Raw genomic sequence first — 20708 nt, forward strand, 5'->3', positions numbered from 1 at the left:
TAACCCCAAAGCATGATTTTGCAATCAATTTATATTATGAAGTATACCACATAGAAAATAATGAAATATTTTAGGAGGTTGAAAAACACTTGGCTTTGGTATTATTTACAGGTCTAAGGTAGGCTTTCCCATACTGTCTTTCCCAAAGACAACAGTTTAGTACAATTGTAAATTGCCACAGCCACTTAACCACTGGCTCATTAAAAGCACTCAAGTAATTCATAGAAATGAATCACAGTGTTCAGCAAAATGGCAATTCCGTTTCTTGGACTGGCCACCCAGAACACTGAGCTCTGTGTAAAACATGTTAAGTGGATATGTCTATGATCCTCTCTTACTCCATTATACAAAGTATTACAGTGGATAAGTAAATGAGGGGGAGAAAGGACAGATCTTTATTACAGAGGAATTCAAATTAATAAATGCAGGGCTGATATCTACCAGTGGTTACTAAAATTAGTCCATGATAGTCTGAGAAGAAATGGGATGTTTTTATAATCTCAAAGTATCTCCTCTAAGCTATTTATTAATTACAATGGGAAATATAGTAACCTAACAGTGGGAAAAAAACAGCAAGACCCTATATTAACCAAATGATCAAGTTTAACATCACCACTAATAAGACATTGGTAACATGTATTCCTGATATAATGGAATGAGATAGTCATGGCATCATTTCTGTGTATTCTTGCCAAAAAAATTAGTAACATTAATCATGAGAAAATATCACACAAACCCCACTTGTAGGACATTCTTTCAAATGTATGACCAGTATTCTTCAGAAGTATCAAGGTCTGGAAAGACTGAGAAACTGTCACAAATTAGAGGATACTGAGGACACATGACAACTAACTGTGATGTGGGATCCTGGATTTAATTCTGGAACAAAAGGATATTAGGAGGGAAATTAGTAAAATTTGAATAAGGTCTGAAGATTAATTATTAGTATTGTAGTAATGTTAATTTTTTGGCTTAGGTAATTGTACACTGGTTATGTATGATGGTGACATGAGAAGAAACTATATGAAGGGTGTATGGGAGCTCAGTACTATTTTTGTAACTTTGAGTAAGTCATCAAAAATAAGATAATAGCTAAATAAACAATTATAAGTTATCAGAGGATACTTATTGCTTAATTTGAAGAGTTAAGGATTATTTGTTTTATACAAACTGTCTAAGAGTAACCTGTATTGTTTATTTAAATTCAAGGAGCCCAAGAAAATAATTCAAAAGGACCCCTTTACTCTTTATGAAATACAGAATAAGCTGATTTCTTTGTCGATACTTCAAACCCCTTCCAAATAGGAGTTAATCTGGCCATTTAAGAAGTTAGAAATGTCTCTCTTGTTGAAGTATAGAGTGAGTGGGGATGGTCTTTTTAAAATAACATTAAATGGTTTTAGTTCCTTCATGATGTATGCAATGTCTTCCTAGGTATACCGGAAGGACCTCATCAGTGCCATGAAACTTTCAGATTCTCACCACATTAATCCTGACAGCTATTATCTCTTTACGGATACATGGAAAGAAGAATGGGAAAAGGGAGTTCAGGTACCAGCCAGTCCAGACACTCTTCCACAGCCTTCCCTCAGGTATTTGCATGCTTGCACTTTTGACTTAGGGAATGAATGTTCTTACGGTTATCTGTGTGCTGCTTGGGGAGAGACTTTGAGTGGTTAACTTTACATTTATAATGCAAAATCACATACCATGTTCAGTTCACTGAGACCAGTGGCAGAGTATACCAGCTAGGATAGATTAGTAGTTAAAGTCAAGCTCATTTATTTAGGGATAAAATATATGCCCACTTACAGGATAAAACTGTTTGAGGTCCAGTCTGAAACATGATAAGATTTTGGAGACCAGGATTTCTATGTCTGACTCAACAATAGTAGCATTTATTAGCCTTTGAAGAGAAACAGAGCATTAATTATATAACCTCACAATAATTGTGTTAATACATAACCCCATGAAAAGTCATTTCATTATAACAGGGAACTTATAGTAATAGCATCTATAAATAGTAAACCAAAATATTTAGAGTTCGTAAAATGCATAAACACAAATAAAAGGGAATAACTGTTATAATTGGGTTGACTATAAGCACATAGCCTTCATTTGCAAAGACTTGAGAAGAAAGATTAAGTAGAAGAGGATTTTGGTTTTGTGGGAAGGGGAGAGGATTTTTCTGCCAGAGGAAATAGTAAGTTTTAACTTCTCAAGAGTAATGACTGATTTTGGAAGCCATTTTGTCTTACTGGTCTTTGTGTTCCTGGTGCGTTACACAAAGGCTGACGTGAAATAAAATGCTTGGTATAAGTTTGAGTGAGTGAGTGAGTGAAGGACACAAGGGAGGGAAGGGAAGGGAAGGGAAGGGAAGGGATAGCAACAGATAAAGGGGTTGGTGGGACCTCTTGGTTACTATGAGAAAGTATACATCTCATTGTGCATCTGTGTATTTCTAGTGTAGATTAGGTTCTTAAAGGGCAGAGATCACATCCTTGAATTCTCTATCAGGAGAATCCTGACTAGCACCAGGTTCATAGGTCATAGTCATTTTCCAGAAGAAATACTTGTTGAATTACACTTCTAAGATCCAGAGTCTCATAGTTTTTTGGATATACAAGGTCTGTCCAGAAAAATTCCAGCCATTGTTAATATAATGAGAATGGTTTATGTGACAGTGATTTAAGCTGGCAGCCAAGGCAAATAACCTGGAATGGGAATGTGTGAACAATGACGACTTCGCTATACTAGGCACTGGGGGCAGTAGATGCCATTGAGTGAGCATGTGTACTGTGTGGCCATTGCATTCAAAATGACTAAGTAAGTAGAGCAGCGAATGTGCCTCAAATTTTGTGTTAAGCTTGAACATTACCTCCATGAAAACTATTTGGATGATTCAGAAGGCCGCAGCTACAGGCAACTGGTGATAGGCAGCCTCATCACAATAACACACCTACTCATGCACCATGTCTCATGCAGAGCTTTTCAGTGAAACATCAAATCACCCAGGTGATTCATCCCCCTACAGCCAAGATGTGGTGCCCTGTGACTTCTGGCTTTTCCCAAAACTAAAATCACCTTTGAAAGTGAACAGATTTCAGAATGTCGATGAGATTCAGGCAAATAGGATGGGACTGCTGATGTTGATTCCAACAAAGGATTTTGCAGAGTATTTTGAACAGTGAAAGAGATGCTGGGATAATTGTGTGAGGTCTCAAGGGTACTTACTTTGAAGGGGACTGAGGCATCATTGTCCTATGTACAATGTTTCCTGTATCTTCTTCAAAAATGTCTCTTTTTCATATCACATGGCTGGATACTTTCTGGACCCCAGCCTAGTAGAAGTACCACTGGATCATATGATAACTATATCCTTAACATTCTGAAGAACTGTCAAACTGTTTTACACAGCATCTGCAATGTTTTACATTCCTGCCAGCCATGTATGAGGGTTCTACTTTCTTCATGTCCTCATCAACACTTGTTATTGTCTATCTTCTATTAATGCCATCCTATGAGTATTAAGTGTATCTCAGTGCAGTTTTTATTTTAATTTACCTGATAGCTAATGATATTGAGCATCAATTCTTCATATGCGTGTTAGTCACTTGCATATTCTTTTTGGAAGAGAGGTTTTATAATTTATTACAAAAAGAAGAATCATATATATGGTCCAAAAATACAAGATTGTTCTTTTTTTCTCTTTCTGTGAAACGCTACTGTTCAAACAACCAAAGTGAATCATCTTAGTTCATTTTTTCATGTTCCATCACATTTACTTTGGAAGGGATGCCCTTGGCTGCTGAAAATCTGACCCTTTAGTGAACAAGGAGACAAAGTCCCCAGATCATCAGTTCCAGAATGTCTCCCCCTTTTGAGAGAGAAGGGGGGAAGGGGGGAGGGAGGGGGAGGGAAGGAGAGAAGGAAGAAGGGAGAGATAAACATCAATCAATTCCCTCTCATACATGCCTCAACCAGGGATCAAACCCACAACTTAGGTATGTGCCACCCAGGGTGCAGTCAGGGTGACTGGGAATTGAACCCTCAATCTTTTGGTATACAGGATGACACTCCAACCAACTGAACCAAGAAGCCAGGGCCAGAATGTCCCATTTTTATATAGTGCATCCCTGCATACTTATATGCAGGGTGGGACAAAAATAAGTTTACATTTGTTCATATGGAAAATAATAATATAAGAATAAACTTTCACATACTCACAACTGGAAAGTTATTTATGCTCTACCCTGTGTACCTTTGGACAAATTATTCAGATCTTTTTCCCATTTTAAAATGTGAGCTATTTGTCTTTTTATTGTTGAGTTATAAATTTTCTTTACATATTCTAGATACAAGTTTCTTATTTGCAATTATTTTCTTCCATTCTAATTGGTTCTCTTTTCACTTTCTTGGTGGTGTCCTTTGAGGCACAAGTTTTTAATTTTGATGTTCAGTTTATCTATTTTTTTCTTTGATTACTTATCTTTTTGGTGCCAGATATAAGAAATCATTGTCTATCCCAGGCCAGTATTGCTTAGCTGGTTGGAACTTTGTCCTGTAACAAAAAAGTTGCTGGTTTGATTCCTGGTCAGAGCACATACCCAGGTTGTGGGTTCAGTCTCCAGTCAGGGTGCATAGAAGAAGGCAACTAGTCGGTGTTTCTCTCTCACATCAATACTTCTCTCTCTCCCCCCCACCTTCTCCCTCACTCTCTCTCTCTTCCTCTTTCCCTTCTTCTCTCTCTAAAAGCAATGAAAAAATGTCCTCAGAGGATTAACAAATGTAATTTTAAAAAAAGAGAAAGAATGTTATAGTTGTATCTCTTACATTTGGATCTTTGATCCATTTGAGTTAATTTTTGTATATGGTATTAGGGGTGCAACTTCATTCTTTTGCATGTGGATATCAGGTACCCCATCTTCATTTGTTGAGCAGCTTACTTTTTGAAAGTTGATAGACACTGTATACCCAACCCCACTTACTGCTTGGTTCCATGAGTCCCTTATAAACCAGGCTGCTATGGAAGAAAACGTAGTTCTTGAATCAAGAAATCCTAGTTCTTTTTTTTTTTAAATCTCTTCTTTCTACCTAGGTAACTTTTTTAAGTTTTTCTGATTTCGAACTGAGGTGCTAATTTCTCTACCTTTATGTTTCACTCTGTCCAAATATGTCACTTTTTCCCCACACTATAAGAAAAAAAAAAACCACCATTTATATTCCTTTTTATTGGTTAAATTTTTTACCTTTTTTGTTGGGGGGTTTATTGTTGTTCAGGTACAATTTTCTGCTTTTTCCCCCCACCCCAACCCAACCCCCTAGTGCTCCCCACCTCCCTCCCATTTCCACACCCTCTGTTATTGTCCATGTGTCCTTTATAATTGCTCCTGCCCTTTGCAACAGCATGGATGGAACTGGAAAGCATTATGCTAAGCGAAATAAGTGGGGGTTTTTTGTATGTCTTTGTTCTTGTTTTTATAGATTACAAGTCTCCTAGAAATTAAGAAGCTGTCTGGTAACTGTTTGGTGATTTATACTATTGAGAGAATATTTAAAAAGTGTTTTTTTTTAAGAAATTAAAAGATAGAAATTTAAAAATTAAATGCTTTGGGGCATTTGGAATCTTTCTCCCTGGCATATGTCATCAGTTTGGCTCAAATGAACTTTTATCTTTAAAAAAATAAAATAAAAAAATAAAAAAGGATAGCTTGCCCTGACTGGTGTGGTTCAGTGCATGGGACATCATCCTGCAAACTGAAAGGTCACTGGCTCAATTCCAGGTCAGGGCACATGCCTGGGTTGCTGACCAGGTTCCCAGTTGGCATGCAAGAGGCAGTCAGTCGATGTTTCTCTTGCACATGGATGTTTCTCTCCCTCCCTCTCCCTCTATCTAAAAATAAACAAATAAAATTTTTAAAAAGATAGCTTTACTCTCAAAGCCACAAATTAAATTGTTTTCTTCTAACATAACTGCCAGATCTAAACAAATGTAAATGTTTTATAGTAAACCTTTGCAATGATTGTTTTTAGATTTAAAACCAATATCTTCAGTGATCATGTGTTACTATTATATAAAGAAGAAATGTTAGTTAATAATTATTCAGTTAGCTTTGAGTGGTGTGACTCAGTGGGTTGAGTGTTGTCCTGCAAACCAAAAGGTCACCGGCTCGATTCCAGGTCAGGATACATGCCTGGGTTGCTGGCCAGGTCCCTGGTTGGGGGTGTGCGAGAGGCACCTGATCAATGTTTCACTCACACATTGATGTTTATCTCCCTTTCTTTTTCCCTCTGTTCCCCTCTCTCTAAAAATAAATGAAGTCTTTTTAAAAATCATGATTCAATTTTAAAATTCTTCCTGCCTTCCAAATTTTAAAAAAAGTATGAATCGGTATGCATTGAAAGCATGAAGACATTTCTTAATTCTGTGCTAAAGGTTATTAAAAACCTTTCTGTATTAAAACAGAATGTTATCACAGTTTACAATAGCATGTGAAAACTGTCAGAATGTAAAAACAAAAATCTTTTTAATCCATTATTTTGGGTTGGCTCCTCTATGCCAGTTTGTTAAAATCAAAACCTAATTGGTTAGTTATTTTCTACTGATGGAAATCTCAGTTCACTGGAGTAAGTATTCTAAGTATAAATCTGTTAGAGAAATTTAAGAATGAATCTAATGTAATACAGTAGTTAAAATATATGTAAAAGTATTGGGAAACAACTATTTACCATTATGTGTTAGTCAAAGTAGGCCAACTGCTATAACAAGCATCCCCAGTGGTCTCAGCATCTTAACACAATGAAGATTTTATTTCTTGCGTATGTCTCTACCCAATTTGGGTTTGGGATGTGGGTCACCACTACCCCCATATAGTCATTCAGGGACTTGAGCTTTTGTTATGAGTGGCTCCTCTATCTGCTAGGTACTTTTCCATTCCCTTTTCTACCCCTAAACTTCTAAATCCAGTCTTCAGGAAAAGAAAAGACAGTGTGGAGGGTTAGCAGGTAGATTTTGGGAAGGAGGGGTCTAAACTTTGAAGTGACTTACCCACCCATATGCCATAAGCCAGAACTCACTTCTCATGGCCTGCAAAGGAGGCTGAAGAATGCAATCTTGCTGTGTGCCTAGATGAAAAAGGAAACGGGGTTTGGTACACACATAGCATTTCTCTGCTACTCTTTGATAGTGAAATTACAAACTCAAAGCTATGTGAGCATAGGAACTTTATTGATTTTACCTACCACTGTCAAAGTGCTGGTAGTTGATGCTATGATCTCCACTCCCCACATTCCCATATTGTCTTAGGACCTCTTCATGTGGTCTCTGAGCTGGTTAGTCTGACTTGTTACATGGCAGCTTTGGGCTCCAAGAGTGAGCCCATTAATCTGTCAACTAGAAAAACTTAAATATTACTTAATCCACGAGATTGTCAAAATACTTGAGAATATTGTTTCCTAATTGGCTTGCAGAAGTAATTTTGGACATATGTAAATTAATTGACCTTATCCTTGGGTGCTAGAGTTACTCCGTTGGTGCTATAATAACTGAAAAGGGAGTGGGAAAGATGCAGTATAGCAGGTGGAGCAAATCCTTTTGGAATCTTTGTCCTGTCTTTCAGACTACGTTTTTTTAATTCTGTTCTGGTGTTCTTTCTTCAGTTCTCTTGTCCAATAGTATAGTGTAGTGTATGTGTGTGGTGACTGAGATGATAGAGTACAGCGAATTACAGAGCCACCTTGCCCTGTAAGTTACAGCTACTTAGGTAAGTCTTTCACACCACAAGGGGTTTTTTGAAAATAAGTTTCAGCAAATAAAAATGATGTTGACTCCATTACATGCTTTTAGGTAGGCTGATTTTGATGCTAGTCAGTAACAAAGAAGCTTCAGATAGATTTTTTTTAGGTTTTCATTTGTTTATTTAAATTAGTTTCTATTACAGTAAGATTCCAATGCAAGGAAGACAGTGCTTTATGTTTGGTTGAAAGGAAGTATGCATTATAAGTTCTGTGACACACAAGTAGCTAATGATGCATTTACCAAGTATGTATTTGTATATTTTTTAAATTATAGATGAATTATTGCCTTATAGTAAAAAGAAAAATAATCAGAATACAAAACATCAGCCATATATATGCTTATACACACGTGTATATATAAATGGAATATTCTTGACTTTTTTCAGTTAACAATATGTCATCATATACTTCTGAGTCATTAATGATATGAAAGAGGAATGATTGGATTTTTCAGACAAGCCACTGTTTCTCCTTGGGATGTAAAAGTGGAACTGACTGGGCTATGGACAGCAGTGCTTTCTTCACTAAACTCCAGATTCAAATATATAACCACCAGTTCAACATTTCCACGTGGATATGCAGTAGACATCTCAGACTTAAAATGCTCCCAACTGAAGGGCTGATCTTCCCCAAACTAGTTCCACCTATAGTTTTCCACATTTAACTTTTGGTAGATCTGTTCTTTCTGTTGTAACTCTTTTTGCAGTCTTTCACGTCAAAATTCTTAGAGTCATCTTTGATTCTTCATTGCCGAATACCCCATCTTAAACATTAAAAGATATCCTCTTGGTTTCACTTCCAAAAGATAATTTGTGTTTTGTATAGTAAGTCAAAGGAAGAACAGCCCCTAGTGATAAATGGAGCACCTATTTTTCCCCACCCTGTATAGTTGATAAACAGAAGTTTTGTACTCTCTTCTTTATGGTTAATGGCTTTTTGTCTTATTTAAAGTATCTTTGTCTATCCGAAGGGTATAAAGATATTCCTCTTTGTTTTCTTCTAGAAACTTAATAAACATACTAATTTAATTTAAAAACATTTATAATCTATCTTGTTCCACATAGAATGTGAGGCAATTGAGATGAATAGTTATCAAATATTCTCCCTTTCAGAAAAAGATGAATCTTGAAATAATTAGATATTCTATAATTATCTCATATGCCATGCACCTAAAAAGCACAGCATATTTAGTCTCATAGTCTCTGGATAATTCATATACATGTCTTGTTTTTTCATTTGGGTTCACTTCAGTTGGAAGCAAGCCTCTGACAGCAGTTCGCAAAGTTTTAGCTTCAGTTAATATTTTAGGGTTCTGCTTTTTCCTCAAGTATTTGTAGCCTTTGGCTTTAAAAACTCCATATGGTAGAAAAATTAACATGTACAAATGCATATTGGTACTAACTTTATTCAGCATATATAAGTGGAATCATATGCTTTTAAAAGCATATGGTTAGGAGGAAATATTTACTCTATAAACATATTTACAGAGCAGATTTGGTCTATGTACAAGAGAGGACCCAAAAAATCAGAACTAACTTCTGGACAGTGGACCTCTTATAGTACAGGCTTGCCCTGCTAGCTGAGTGTTCTAGAAACCCACCTGTATCAGTGTACCAGCTGGCATTGTTGTGAGAGGCTGCATTCAGCTTCAGTGAATTTTTCGAAGCTTCAACATGTTTGCTCATTTCATGATGGGTGGTTTACAAGTGCACCAGCCCACACTGCACTGAGTGTTCAGCAGTTTTTGACCAAAAATGGCATGACCCCCCCCAAGCCCCATCCTCTATATTCACCCAGTGTCTCCCCAAGCAATTCCTTTTGTTTCCCTTGATGAAAATCCTAAAAGGGAAACGTTTTGCCAGTGTGAAAGAGATGAAACAAAAAATACCAGAAGCACTAAAAGCATCAGAATTGGTGAGTTAAAAAACTGTTCTGAGCAGTGGAAAAAAAGTCTTAGTAGGTGTATTGCATCAAATGGCAAGTACTTGGAAGGTGACTGAAGTTTAAACATGTAAGAATAAATACATAATTTTTATAAATAAATTCTGGTTTTGGGGGCCCCCTCATATTTATATGTATTCATATGAATGTATTTATGTCTATGAATACTTCTACTTGTATAGCAGCTCTAGAGTAGCAATTTTCAACATGTTTCACCTCATGATACACATAAACCAATTACTAATATTCTCTGGGCATACCAAAAAAATATATTTTTTGCTGATCTGACAAAAAATGTTTTTATTCATTCACACCAGGTGGCTATGGTTGTGTTGGCCATTGTAATTTTTTTATTTGACAGTCTCAGAAAAAGAGGTTCATGTCCCTGACTAGTCAGGTACTACATGTTTTAAAACTTTTTGTGGCACACCAGTGTGCTGCAGCACACTGACTGAAAAATCACTGCTCTATAGTAAAGAAATCGGCTTTAGAAGCCTTCCAGAGAAACAATTTTCATTATTTTATGATGAGCTATGTATTTTTTTCTCTCTCTTTTTTAGATGGCCCACCCTGTTCTTTAAAATTGCCAGGGAATGATAATCCTCTTGGTTATATTTTCTGATGCATAATGCAGTGCCTAAAACATCAGTTGTAGAATAGGTCATTGGTGTGAGAAACTTCTATTTCTTCCCTTGCTTGATTTCCTTGCCTTGGGCTCTTAAGTGTCTAAAAGGGTAAGGGGAAATGCTGGTTTTCTCTGGCCTACTGGGGAAGTTTATGGAAGAACAGGAATCTTTCTTCTCATCATGTAGCCCTGGCCCAGACTTACCATTGCTATCATTTATGATTGGGAAATGCCTTAAGTTTGTGTAAGTCCGTGGACTCTTGGCTTTCACTCATCTACATAAATAGTGAAGACAATAAGAAATAACAACAATGACATTATTTTTATTCAACTTACTGGGGTGACATTGGTTAATAAAATTATATATGTTTCACGTGTACAGTTCTATAATGCATCACCTGGAGGGCATTATGCTAAGTGAAATAAGCCAGTCAGAGAAAGACAACTACCATATGATTTCACTCATATGTGGAATCTAATGAACAAAATACAAACAGACTCATAGACACAAAGAACAGACTGACAACTGCCCAAAGGGAAGGGGTTGCAGGACTAGGTGAAAAGGGTAAAGGGATTAAGCACAAAACAAAACAAAAAAATCCTCATCAGCAGTCAGTATTCAGAGAACATAACAAAACTGAATTTGTTGTCATATTTCCCAGTTCGCAGAGCATGAGATTTCCACAAGGTAGAAAGAGCATTCAACTCCATTGTATGGCCTGAGTATCATTGGGCCCATTCAGTCAATACCTATAATATGTCATCTGTTAATTGTTATTTAGTGTTTTTCTTTTGCTTTTCTAGGATTGTAGCTGAGAAGGTAAAGGAAGTTCTATTTGCCCGGCCCCGGAAGTATATCCAGTCCTCTGTCCCAGAGACCACAGAGCCTGGCTATGTCAACATTAAGGAGCAGGCGGCATCTGTGTGCCGCTATGACCTAGATGACATGGACATCTTCTGGCTCCAGGAACTCAATGAAGACCTTGCAGAAATGGGTAAGTTGTTTTCTCACAAGTAAGTTGTTCCTTGACTTGACATGTGATTTTTTTTCTTTTAAGTCATCCAACCATTGAACTTGCTTTCATCTTGTGGCTTCCTTTCTTTTCTGATCTTTTTGTTTATTTTTTCTTTGATTTTATTTTAATAAGGCATATATTGAAATGTATAAATATATTGAAATAGAGCAGTAACATTTAAATTGAACTTTTTCTTCCCTTGTTCATGGTGAATAGCACAGATCAGGGATGGCCTGTAGGTTTCACAAGGCTGTTTCCCAATTCTGAATGTGAGTGATTATGGCTGATTGGATTTCTGGTTGAGAAGAATTCTGAAACTGGTTCCTCACTCAGCCCTAAAAGCACTGTTGGCTTTCATTAGTGAACAGAGCCAAGGGTAGTGGCACCTCTACCATCTCATTCTAATGGAGAGAAGGTCAACTTTAGTATTAGACAGCACTACAACTGACAGGTTGGTGTGACCAGGACACCTTATACAGAACTTATAATTTTGCTGCTCAGAATAAGAATGGCATGCTAGAGCAAAAAATTCCAAAAGCAGTTATTAGCTAGCTCCATTGAATTCCAGAGTTATCATGCAATTCTCAAAAATAAAATAAAATGAAGCAAAAGCAAGCAAACAACTTTTGAGTAAGCATGGAAACAATTTTTAAAGAGAATGTGTGCTGTACAATACCATAAAATCCTAGGCTGAAAGGAAACTCACTTTATAATATTTATATAAAACTCTTTTTGACCTGTATTCAATCTGAGCAGTGTTTAGGTCCAAGTGGTCCTATGGAACAGTGGGTGGTTTTTAATATGAGATACAGTGAAGGATACATTTGATTTCATTTTTGTTTGAATCAAATTTGTTCATTGTTAGTATAACAAGAACCAGTGTTGTACTTTTCTCCCCTCCTCCCTCCCTCCCTCCCTCTTTCTTTCTCTCTTTCTCTCTCTCTTTCTTTCTTTCTTTCTTTCTTTCTTTCTTTCTTATTTCTAAGGTTGGTATCTAAATGCATGTGAACAAAAAATTAAAATTGTATTAAATTCGGTTTGGCATAATGGTAGTACTTATTCTGCCAGTAACCAATACTTACTCCTTGCTTCTTGAAACTTTTTGTTTTATGTCTCCTCTTGCTCTGCCATCTAAGAGGAAGGGGGGGTAAATTTAGGGTGGTAACCACAAAGATAGGAGAATAAAAGACTGGCAAAGAGGGGAAATCAGTGTGGGGGCATAATCAAGTAGATTGATGGCTCAACATGTGGTGTTTGTGAACCATATAACATCCATATACATTACAGCCATTACATTGCTGCCTTCGACATGACATCATCTTATAACTAGGTCCCTTTGGTATTTTGCAGCTAATTCCCTTTGGATGAGCTTTTTAAATAAACTTTTTTTTATTTAGAAATAGTTTCAGATTTACAGAAAAGTTGCACATTTAATACAGTAACCATATACCCTTCACACAGTTTCAGTTTCCCCTAACATTAACATCTTACTTTACCATGGTACATTTGTCAAAGCTAAGAAACCAACACCAGGTACATTACTATTAACAAAATTCCAGGCTTTGTTGGGATTCCATCAGAGTTTTGTTTGTTCTTGTTTTTTTTACTAATGGTCTTTTTCTGTTCCAGGATTCCATCCAGGATACCACACTGCATTTAGGCATGGATGAGTTTTAAAAGAGGATTGCCTTATCTCAAGCATTCCTTTAGGATGAATGATACTGTAGTGAGGTTTCTAAGAGCTTAAAATAAACTTTTAAAAACAACAGTAAATTAAACACATTTTTTTACTCGGATTAAGGAACTTTAAAAATTGAGCACTTGCTACATACCAGGCACTAAGCAATGTGTAAATATTACCTCATCTCAGCCTCACAAGACATCAGTGAGTTTGGTATTATCCTATTTTACAGATAAGAAAACTAAGCCCTAAAGAGGATAAATAACTTGTCAAAGTTTACATGACCAATATGAGGTCAAGCTGGAATTTGAATTCAACTGCTTTTATAATCAGACACTAATATTCCTTCATTCCAGAAAAAAAATGTGTAGTTTGTTAAGTGGAAAAATGAAACATACTGCCTGGGTAGTTTTTTTTTTATTATTTATAAATAGCTATAACATTAAAAAGGTAGTTTATGTGGAATTTTATATTACTTGGGTAAATTTGTTTTGGATTATTTTGAGAATTACTTCTGAATTTACAAGCTGTTTGAAAAAATATATATGTATATGATCCTTTCAAGCAGAAAAATATTTCATTTTTATCAGTATCTACCATATGAATCTTTATGTTGGGTTATTAAATATGGAAGACTAAGAAAAATTAAAAGTACAAAAGGAAAAGGAATCAAGAGGCAAAAAAAGTAACTTCAGAATTTGCAGTTAGACCTATGTAAAAGCTGATAAGTTTATTTCATGTTGGAGTTTGACACTGAAAAATACTATTGGATTTTTTTAAAAGTCAAGTTTGTAAAGCAAAATATTTCGTATGTATAATTACATATATATTACCTAGTATTTTCTTTTATGACTTGATACCTTTTTGTATGAAAATGTCCTTGTATAACCATTAGATGTGCTCATTGGGACTAATTTGCTAGGACTGTATTATTATTTGTATCCACATAGTTAAATGTTATTCTAATTATTTTATTATACTGTAAGTTGAAGTGTTCAAAATTACAAACTTCACTAAAAGTCCTCCCTCAGTGGAAATAAGAGAAAACACAGAGAGATTTAGGAGGTGACTAGCTAGGATTTAGACAGAAAACTTAAAGGGTCAGTAATATATCTTACAAGAAATATGGTGAAATATATTTTTACTTCATGTGTGAAACACTAACTTGTGTTGCTACATAAATATTAGAATAACTCTAGTAACTGATTCTTTGAAATCTCTTCACCCCTGCACTGGGCTCACAGTAGGTAATTTGGGAATGACAGCTGACTGACGAGTTGATTGATTGTTTGTATTTCTGTGCAGGTTGTGAGCCAGTTGATGAGAATCTTATGGAAAAGACAGTAGAAGTCCTGGAACGCCAATGCCATGAAAATATGAACCATGCGATTGAGACAGAGGAAGGGCTAGGCATAGAGTATGATGAAGATGTGATCTGTGATGTGTGTCGGTCTCCAGACAGTGAAGAAGGGAATGATATGGTATTCTGTGATAAGTGTAACATCTGTGTGCATCAGGTTAGTGAGAGTGGAGACTGTCACCTCCCCACATTCAGCCTTGCTGAAGCTCAATGATGATTTCCAGCACCTATAGTAGGGTAGCTCCTTGCATTTAAGGGGGAAAATAAAGATTTGGCCTGGCTGTTCTTCAGTATTCCTTTAGAAACAATACTTACGGTTCGATTCCCAGTCAGGGTACATGCCTGGATTGCAGGTCATGACCCCCAGCAACCACACATTGATGTTTCTCTCTTTTCTCCCTCCCCTCTCTAAAAATAAATAAATAAAATCCTTTAAATTTTTTTTTTTAATTAAAAAAAAAAAGAAACAATACTTAACGATCACCAAGGTGACTTACAAAATTTACCCAAGGGGGCTAAACCCAGGTCTTTATTGTCACTTCATCCCCAGATCATTGAAATCGTCTTGTTAGATACTTTACAATTCCCTGGGGAGTCTTCTTGCTGCCTGCTTGGGAGTCTCTCCTCTGCCTCAAGTCCATACTATATCACCAGGTTACACCCATGGTCAGTAACCTTGGTGAGTTTACACTTCCTATAGCTGGAAATCCACACTTTTTATCCTAGCACCCAGAGTCCTCCCCCATCTCCCAAATATGGCACTCCCAGGAAGCTAGGTCCACCCCACTTTTAAAGATCATAGGATCTTAGAACTGTGAAGTCTGTCCCACTCCTCAAATTCACAGATAATACCAGAAGGAGGAAGTGACTTTACCCAAGCTCTTATACCCAATTATTTGTCATTCTTTCTACCACACTGCCTTTTTAATTAATGATGATGATATCAGCATTCTATTCAGTTTTTCCTTTTCTTCACCCATAAGTCCTGTGCTGCAGTGAAATAAGGTGACTCAAGGGAGCACCATATTCTTGTCACTGTGCTGTCTCCATGTTTTGGCCACCCTGCCTCACAATTTAAAGTGCCTTCTCCCACTTTCAGCTGTCAAAAAAATCCATATATCTTCCAAGATCTAGTTCAAATCTGTTCTTGAACTCCCTTACCCTAAGCGATTTTTCACTCTTCTGAACTTGTGTGATTCATTAATTTATCTAGCAAATAGGTATGCAGCACCATCCATGTACCAGGACTGTGCTGCATACTGAAGACACAATGAGTGATGAAGAGGTGGACGTGGTCTTTGCCTCCAGGGAGACCAGAGTCTGGTGTAGGGACTATAAAGAAACTGCCTATTTAGTATAGTATGCCAACAGTTTTTGTACGTAGAAGTCTGTGCTGCTGTGGAAGTGTGTGGGAAGGATGGGTGTCAGCACTTCAAAATGGTGGCATCCAAGCTGAATCTTAATGGCCAAAAGGAAATGCCAGATAAAACAGCAGCACATGTTCAGGCAGAGAAGAGATGTCTTCAGATGAGTTAGTGAGAGTGGGCAAAGCATGTTTGAGGCAGCTGTGAGCAGTTCAGAACTGTGTAGTGTGGTGGATGGATCAGGAAAGGCATGGAGAGTGAGGGTAGATAGGGATACAAGGGACACGTGTGAAGGGCCTTCTCTCACAAACTAAACAACTTCAGTTTTGTCCTGTCAACCCTGAAGGATAGGATTTGTGTTTTAGATGATTCTGGCTACAAAGTGACTGAAATGATTATATAACAGGCAATAGAAGTCAGGGCTGAAGAGTCTATTTTAATTACCTGGGTCACCTAACCTAACCTTCTGTGTTAGAAGGTACTCAAAATTATTCTGTGGCCAATTGTGTCTTTTTCTTCATTTTACTTGTGTTTTTAAAGACTGAATTTCGAAAATTTATCTTCACTTTACCAGTTACTATTATTTATATTACACCCTAAGATAGAAAATCTTTACCATAAACGTATGAACTTAAGTATGTTACCATACCAGTCCACAGTACCTTCTCTGTGATACCAAAATTTTAAAGCTCTGAAAAACTGCAAATTTTTGTTTAAGTTTGGCACCAAAACAGATTTGGTGGCAATAGTAGAAGTCACCCCATATGAGGCTATTTATAGTCTTTATCCCATTTTGTGTAGTCATATTTTTTAAAAGAAATGTTACAGTATTTGATTATATGGTACTGCCCCTGGTCCTGTTGGGGAGTTAGGTTATATACCATGTATGTACTATATTACTTTCCTAAGATATGAACAATCCTGAATTTCCTGATTTTCTCACCCTAGGGTTTTCAGATAAATGATTGTGGATCTATAGTGTGCTTGAAGGGAATAATGTAAAAGTCATCTGTATATAGTTTTTATATTTGTGCTTCACAGTTGGGACAAAACATTAAGGAATTATTTTCAGGTTCTTTGACTAACAAAATGAAATGTGGCATAATAATTCTCAAGGGTATTTTATTGTTTTGAAAACATATCCAGTAATGACTATAAATGATGCCCTTTCATCACACAGAAAAAGGTGAAAGTAACACCTCACCAGGCGTTACAGAATGTAAGCTGGTATGTATTAATGCTGGATGCTGTGCCATGTAAAGTTTCATATAAAAAGGATTCTTCCAAAGTGAAGATACTCACTTGAGCTCTCAAGAGCTACTTATGTTAGAGCGCCCTCTGTTGATTGAAAAGTGACTTAAAATGATTTGGAAGATTTACTTGACTCCTTAACAGAATCAAGAACATGTTGATATTTATATATAATAATCATAATTTTTCTTCTTTACTGCCACCATATTATATCATATGTTTGTTCTCCTATACCTATAACATACTTATGGTCAGTACTGTGGAAGATAAGTTTACATCAATAGACTTCAGATTTTAACAGTGAACTTAAAACTTTTTCATTAAAAAATATGAAAATTTAAATCATTCCGAGTCCTTTTACATGTTCCATTGTCTGATTCTTACTCCAGGTATTCAACACTCAAACCGATACCTAAATCAATTTGACTGAAAGTATATGTTCATCGTTTTTATACCTATCATGTATATAATGTTTGGCACCGAGTTTATGACCCTGAAATTATATGCAAAACATATGCTCATGCAAGCATGCAATTTTCTCAGGAGAGTCCACAGCCTTCATCATTTGTGGTCTAGAAAAAGTTGAGAACCACTGCTATTAAATAAAAGCTTCTGTGATCTTATGACCATGAGTAAGTTGATACAAGACTTAGTAAGTGATTTTCTACCCCAGGAAATAAAGGGTATTCCTAGAACCAGCCATTGGTTTTTCTTCTGCTGGTCTGTAAGAGGCTCTGCATAAGGAAGGGAACTTGCTTTTATTTCCTAACAATCTTTCTGGACCTCAGAGGGGGGAAATAGCTTTGAAAGTTAAGAACCCTATAAAACAATGCCCTGCTGTGGTGAGAGTAGCCTGGTTGGAGTCCAACTTCAGTTCTTGAGCTAAATTAAGCTTTGCATAGAGAACATTCCAGATAAAGTGATGATAAAGGACCTACCTCCAGTGACCTTAAAATATCATTGAGGATATGAAACATAACAGCTAAAGTAGACAAGACTACATGATGCAGACTCTGTACCTGGTGAGGAAAACTATGCTGAGTAGAGGGCAGGGATAAGAAGTGGAGCAGACACTAGGAGTTACAGTGACCCTGAGAAGTGAAGTGAATAGCAGCAGGCTTTAGATCAAGGGCCAACAAATGTTTTCTTTGAAGGGGCAGATAGTAAATATTTTAGACTTTGAGGGCCACATGCAGTCCCTGTTACATATTTTTTAACATTTCTTTAAAAATATGAAAACTGTTCTCAGCTTGGTGGCCTTACAAAATAGGCCTCGAGTAGTTTGCCAACTCTGGTTTAAATGGGGATAGTGGTAAGAACAGAAGGAATCTCTAGAGGGGTTGTTGCTGTGCAATGGTATGAAAGCATTATTTTTGTAAGAATATGGCAGATAAATACAGGAAGGATTTAAGGTGTGAAGAGGGAGGAAGAGAATTGAGAAATAAATCAACCTAGGCATGGTGTGATGAGGACTTGGATGGAGCAATTGTGATGGGGATAGAAAGGAAGGTCAGAATCCAGAGTTCACTCTGTAGCGAGGCCTAGCAAGACCCAGGGACAGTAGATGAAGGAAAGTGGATAATATGAGTCTAGGAATTTGGATCTGGAAGCTAGGAAGCATGGTGATGATATGGATAAGAGAGAGTTTGTAAAAGGGGCCAATTTGGTGGGGGGGTGACATGATGGTAACTGTTGTAACTTGAATCTGACCTGTGGGTGAACCTTCTGGGTCAGGCAGATTTTGAAGCTGCCGTGGTGAATCATTCAGTAGTGGTGGGTGTGCCAGACAACATGGGAAGCCAGGTGACCCTCAGGTCTGGTCTCTAATGGTGAGAGTAGAGCAGTTAGTGGGGAACTATGGGCAAAATTAGAAGTAGTGAAAGGGAAATCTAGAATTTCCAAACTAATCTCCCTCCTCTCCCCAGTAATTCATCTATTTATTAGTCCAACTTCATTCCATAAAGGATTTAAAGCAGCTTCCAGAACTCATTATGGAGTATTGTGATTAGTCTAATATTATATTCAATTCAGGATTCTTTTTCTTCAACCCAAGCAAGTAATTGCAACAATTTGCTGAGTGTTTATGCACTAGTCACTGTTATGTTCTTTAAACATCAGCTCATTTGCTCCTCAGAAGTTTCATTCTATTTATTTTTAATACTTTTTTCTTGATCACAGCATTGCTTGACATGTAGTTGTTCAATAAGTATATGAAAAACTAATTATAATAGTCATTAACAAAACTTTAGAAAATGGAGGCAAAAAAAAAGCCATGAAATTCCCAAACTCAGATAACAGTTGGGCTAGCTTTTGCATATATTGCCATCTAGCCTTATTCTATTGTCCTTAAAGTCAGTTCTCATTCACAAGACATGCTGATCTTAGAACACATGCTAGAAGTTGCTTTTTTTCCCTGAGAGTTTAAAAATTACTAAATTCTGGATATGAGCTTATTTGAATTTATTTGCCTCTTTTTCCTAAAAATGGAGGGCACTTTTGATTGTATTGGAGAGCAGACATAGACCCTGGTAAGAAGATGCTAAACCATTCTCCCCTCTCCTCCTGTCTCCAGGCCTGCTATGGCATCCTCAAGGTCCCAGAAGGCAGCTGGCTGTGTCGCTCCTGTGTTGTAGGCATTCATCCGCAATGTGTGTTATGTCCAAAGAAAGGTGGAGCCATGAAGTCCACCAAGGCAGGGACTAAATGGGCTCATGTCAGCTGTGCCCTGTGGATTCCAGAGGTAAGAACTCATCTAGGCCTGTGATGTCATTTGCTCCAGAGTGCATCTGTTTTCCACAACATTCAGACTGACTCAGGCTTCATGGAGATGTTTCGTGCCTGCCTGTGCTTCCAAGGTGATAATGCTTCCACTTGAGCTACCTCATATCCTTGGATGCGGGTGAGCATGTAAGCCCATGATAATTAATTTATAGGTGGTACTATCAGTTGTATTGGATAAATATGTATGAGGAGAGAGGCACAAAAGGCAAGGGTATGAACAACAGATTTTTTAAGGTAAAACTTACCTTAAAATACCAGACCTTAAGTGTAGGGTTTTATGAATTTTTACATGTGTGCATCTGTAACCATAACCGAGACAAAGATATGGAACACCCCAGAAGGATCCCTCATACCCACTTTCCAGGCCCTCTCTGGCTCCCTATTACCCAAAAGTGATTTCTATTACTATATTAATTTTGTCTGTTTTCAAACTTCATATAAATAGAATCATACTCTATGCTGTTTTTTCTGTCTGGCTAATACTCTGTGTTGTAGTATGTATCAACATTCATTCCTTCCTATTACTGAGTACTATTCCATTATATGGTTATACCATGATTTTTTTTATCTATTCTCCTTTGATGGACATTTGTGTTGTTTCCAGTTTTAAGCTACCACAAATAAAGTGAGCAAGAGCTCTCACAATGGTGATGGGTACCATTTGATTTTTGAATTTTTTTTTCAGAGCTTGGACTCAACATCTGTTTAAGGTCTTTATTCAAACTCCATGCCTCTTTATTTAATCTTGTTTTTCAGTTTCTGATATTTCCTGATGGGTTACATGCACACAAAGTCAATTAAAAGGGGCTTCTAGACATAACTTATGGGTGCTCTTTTTTTAACCTGTTTGAACATCCTACTCACATCCTCTTTTTCAAACCCTTATACAAGC

General features: G+C 36.9%; 1 protein-coding gene across 6 annotated transcripts in view; it reads left to right on the forward strand.

Annotated features, from left to right (window-relative positions):
* Positions 1-20708, forward strand: part of JADE3 (jade family PHD finger 3) — a 142063-nt gene that overhangs the window by 97846 nt on the left and 23509 nt on the right. For all 6 annotated transcript variants that reach the window (XM_036016744.1, XM_028522336.2, XM_028522337.2 and 3 more), the window contains 4 exons: positions 1435-1592; positions 11168-11358; positions 14366-14577; positions 19608-19775. In XM_036016744.1, the coding sequence (XP_035872637.1) occupies positions 1435-1592; positions 11168-11358; positions 14366-14577; positions 19608-19775 (729 nt within the window). The remainder of the gene's footprint in view (positions 1-1434; positions 1593-11167; positions 11359-14365; positions 14578-19607; positions 19776-20708) is intronic.

This window comes from Phyllostomus discolor, chromosome X (genome assembly GCF_004126475.2).
Source record: "Phyllostomus discolor isolate MPI-MPIP mPhyDis1 chromosome X, mPhyDis1.pri.v3, whole genome shotgun sequence".
Classification (NCBI taxonomy): Eukaryota; Metazoa; Chordata; class Mammalia; order Chiroptera; family Phyllostomidae; genus Phyllostomus; species Phyllostomus discolor.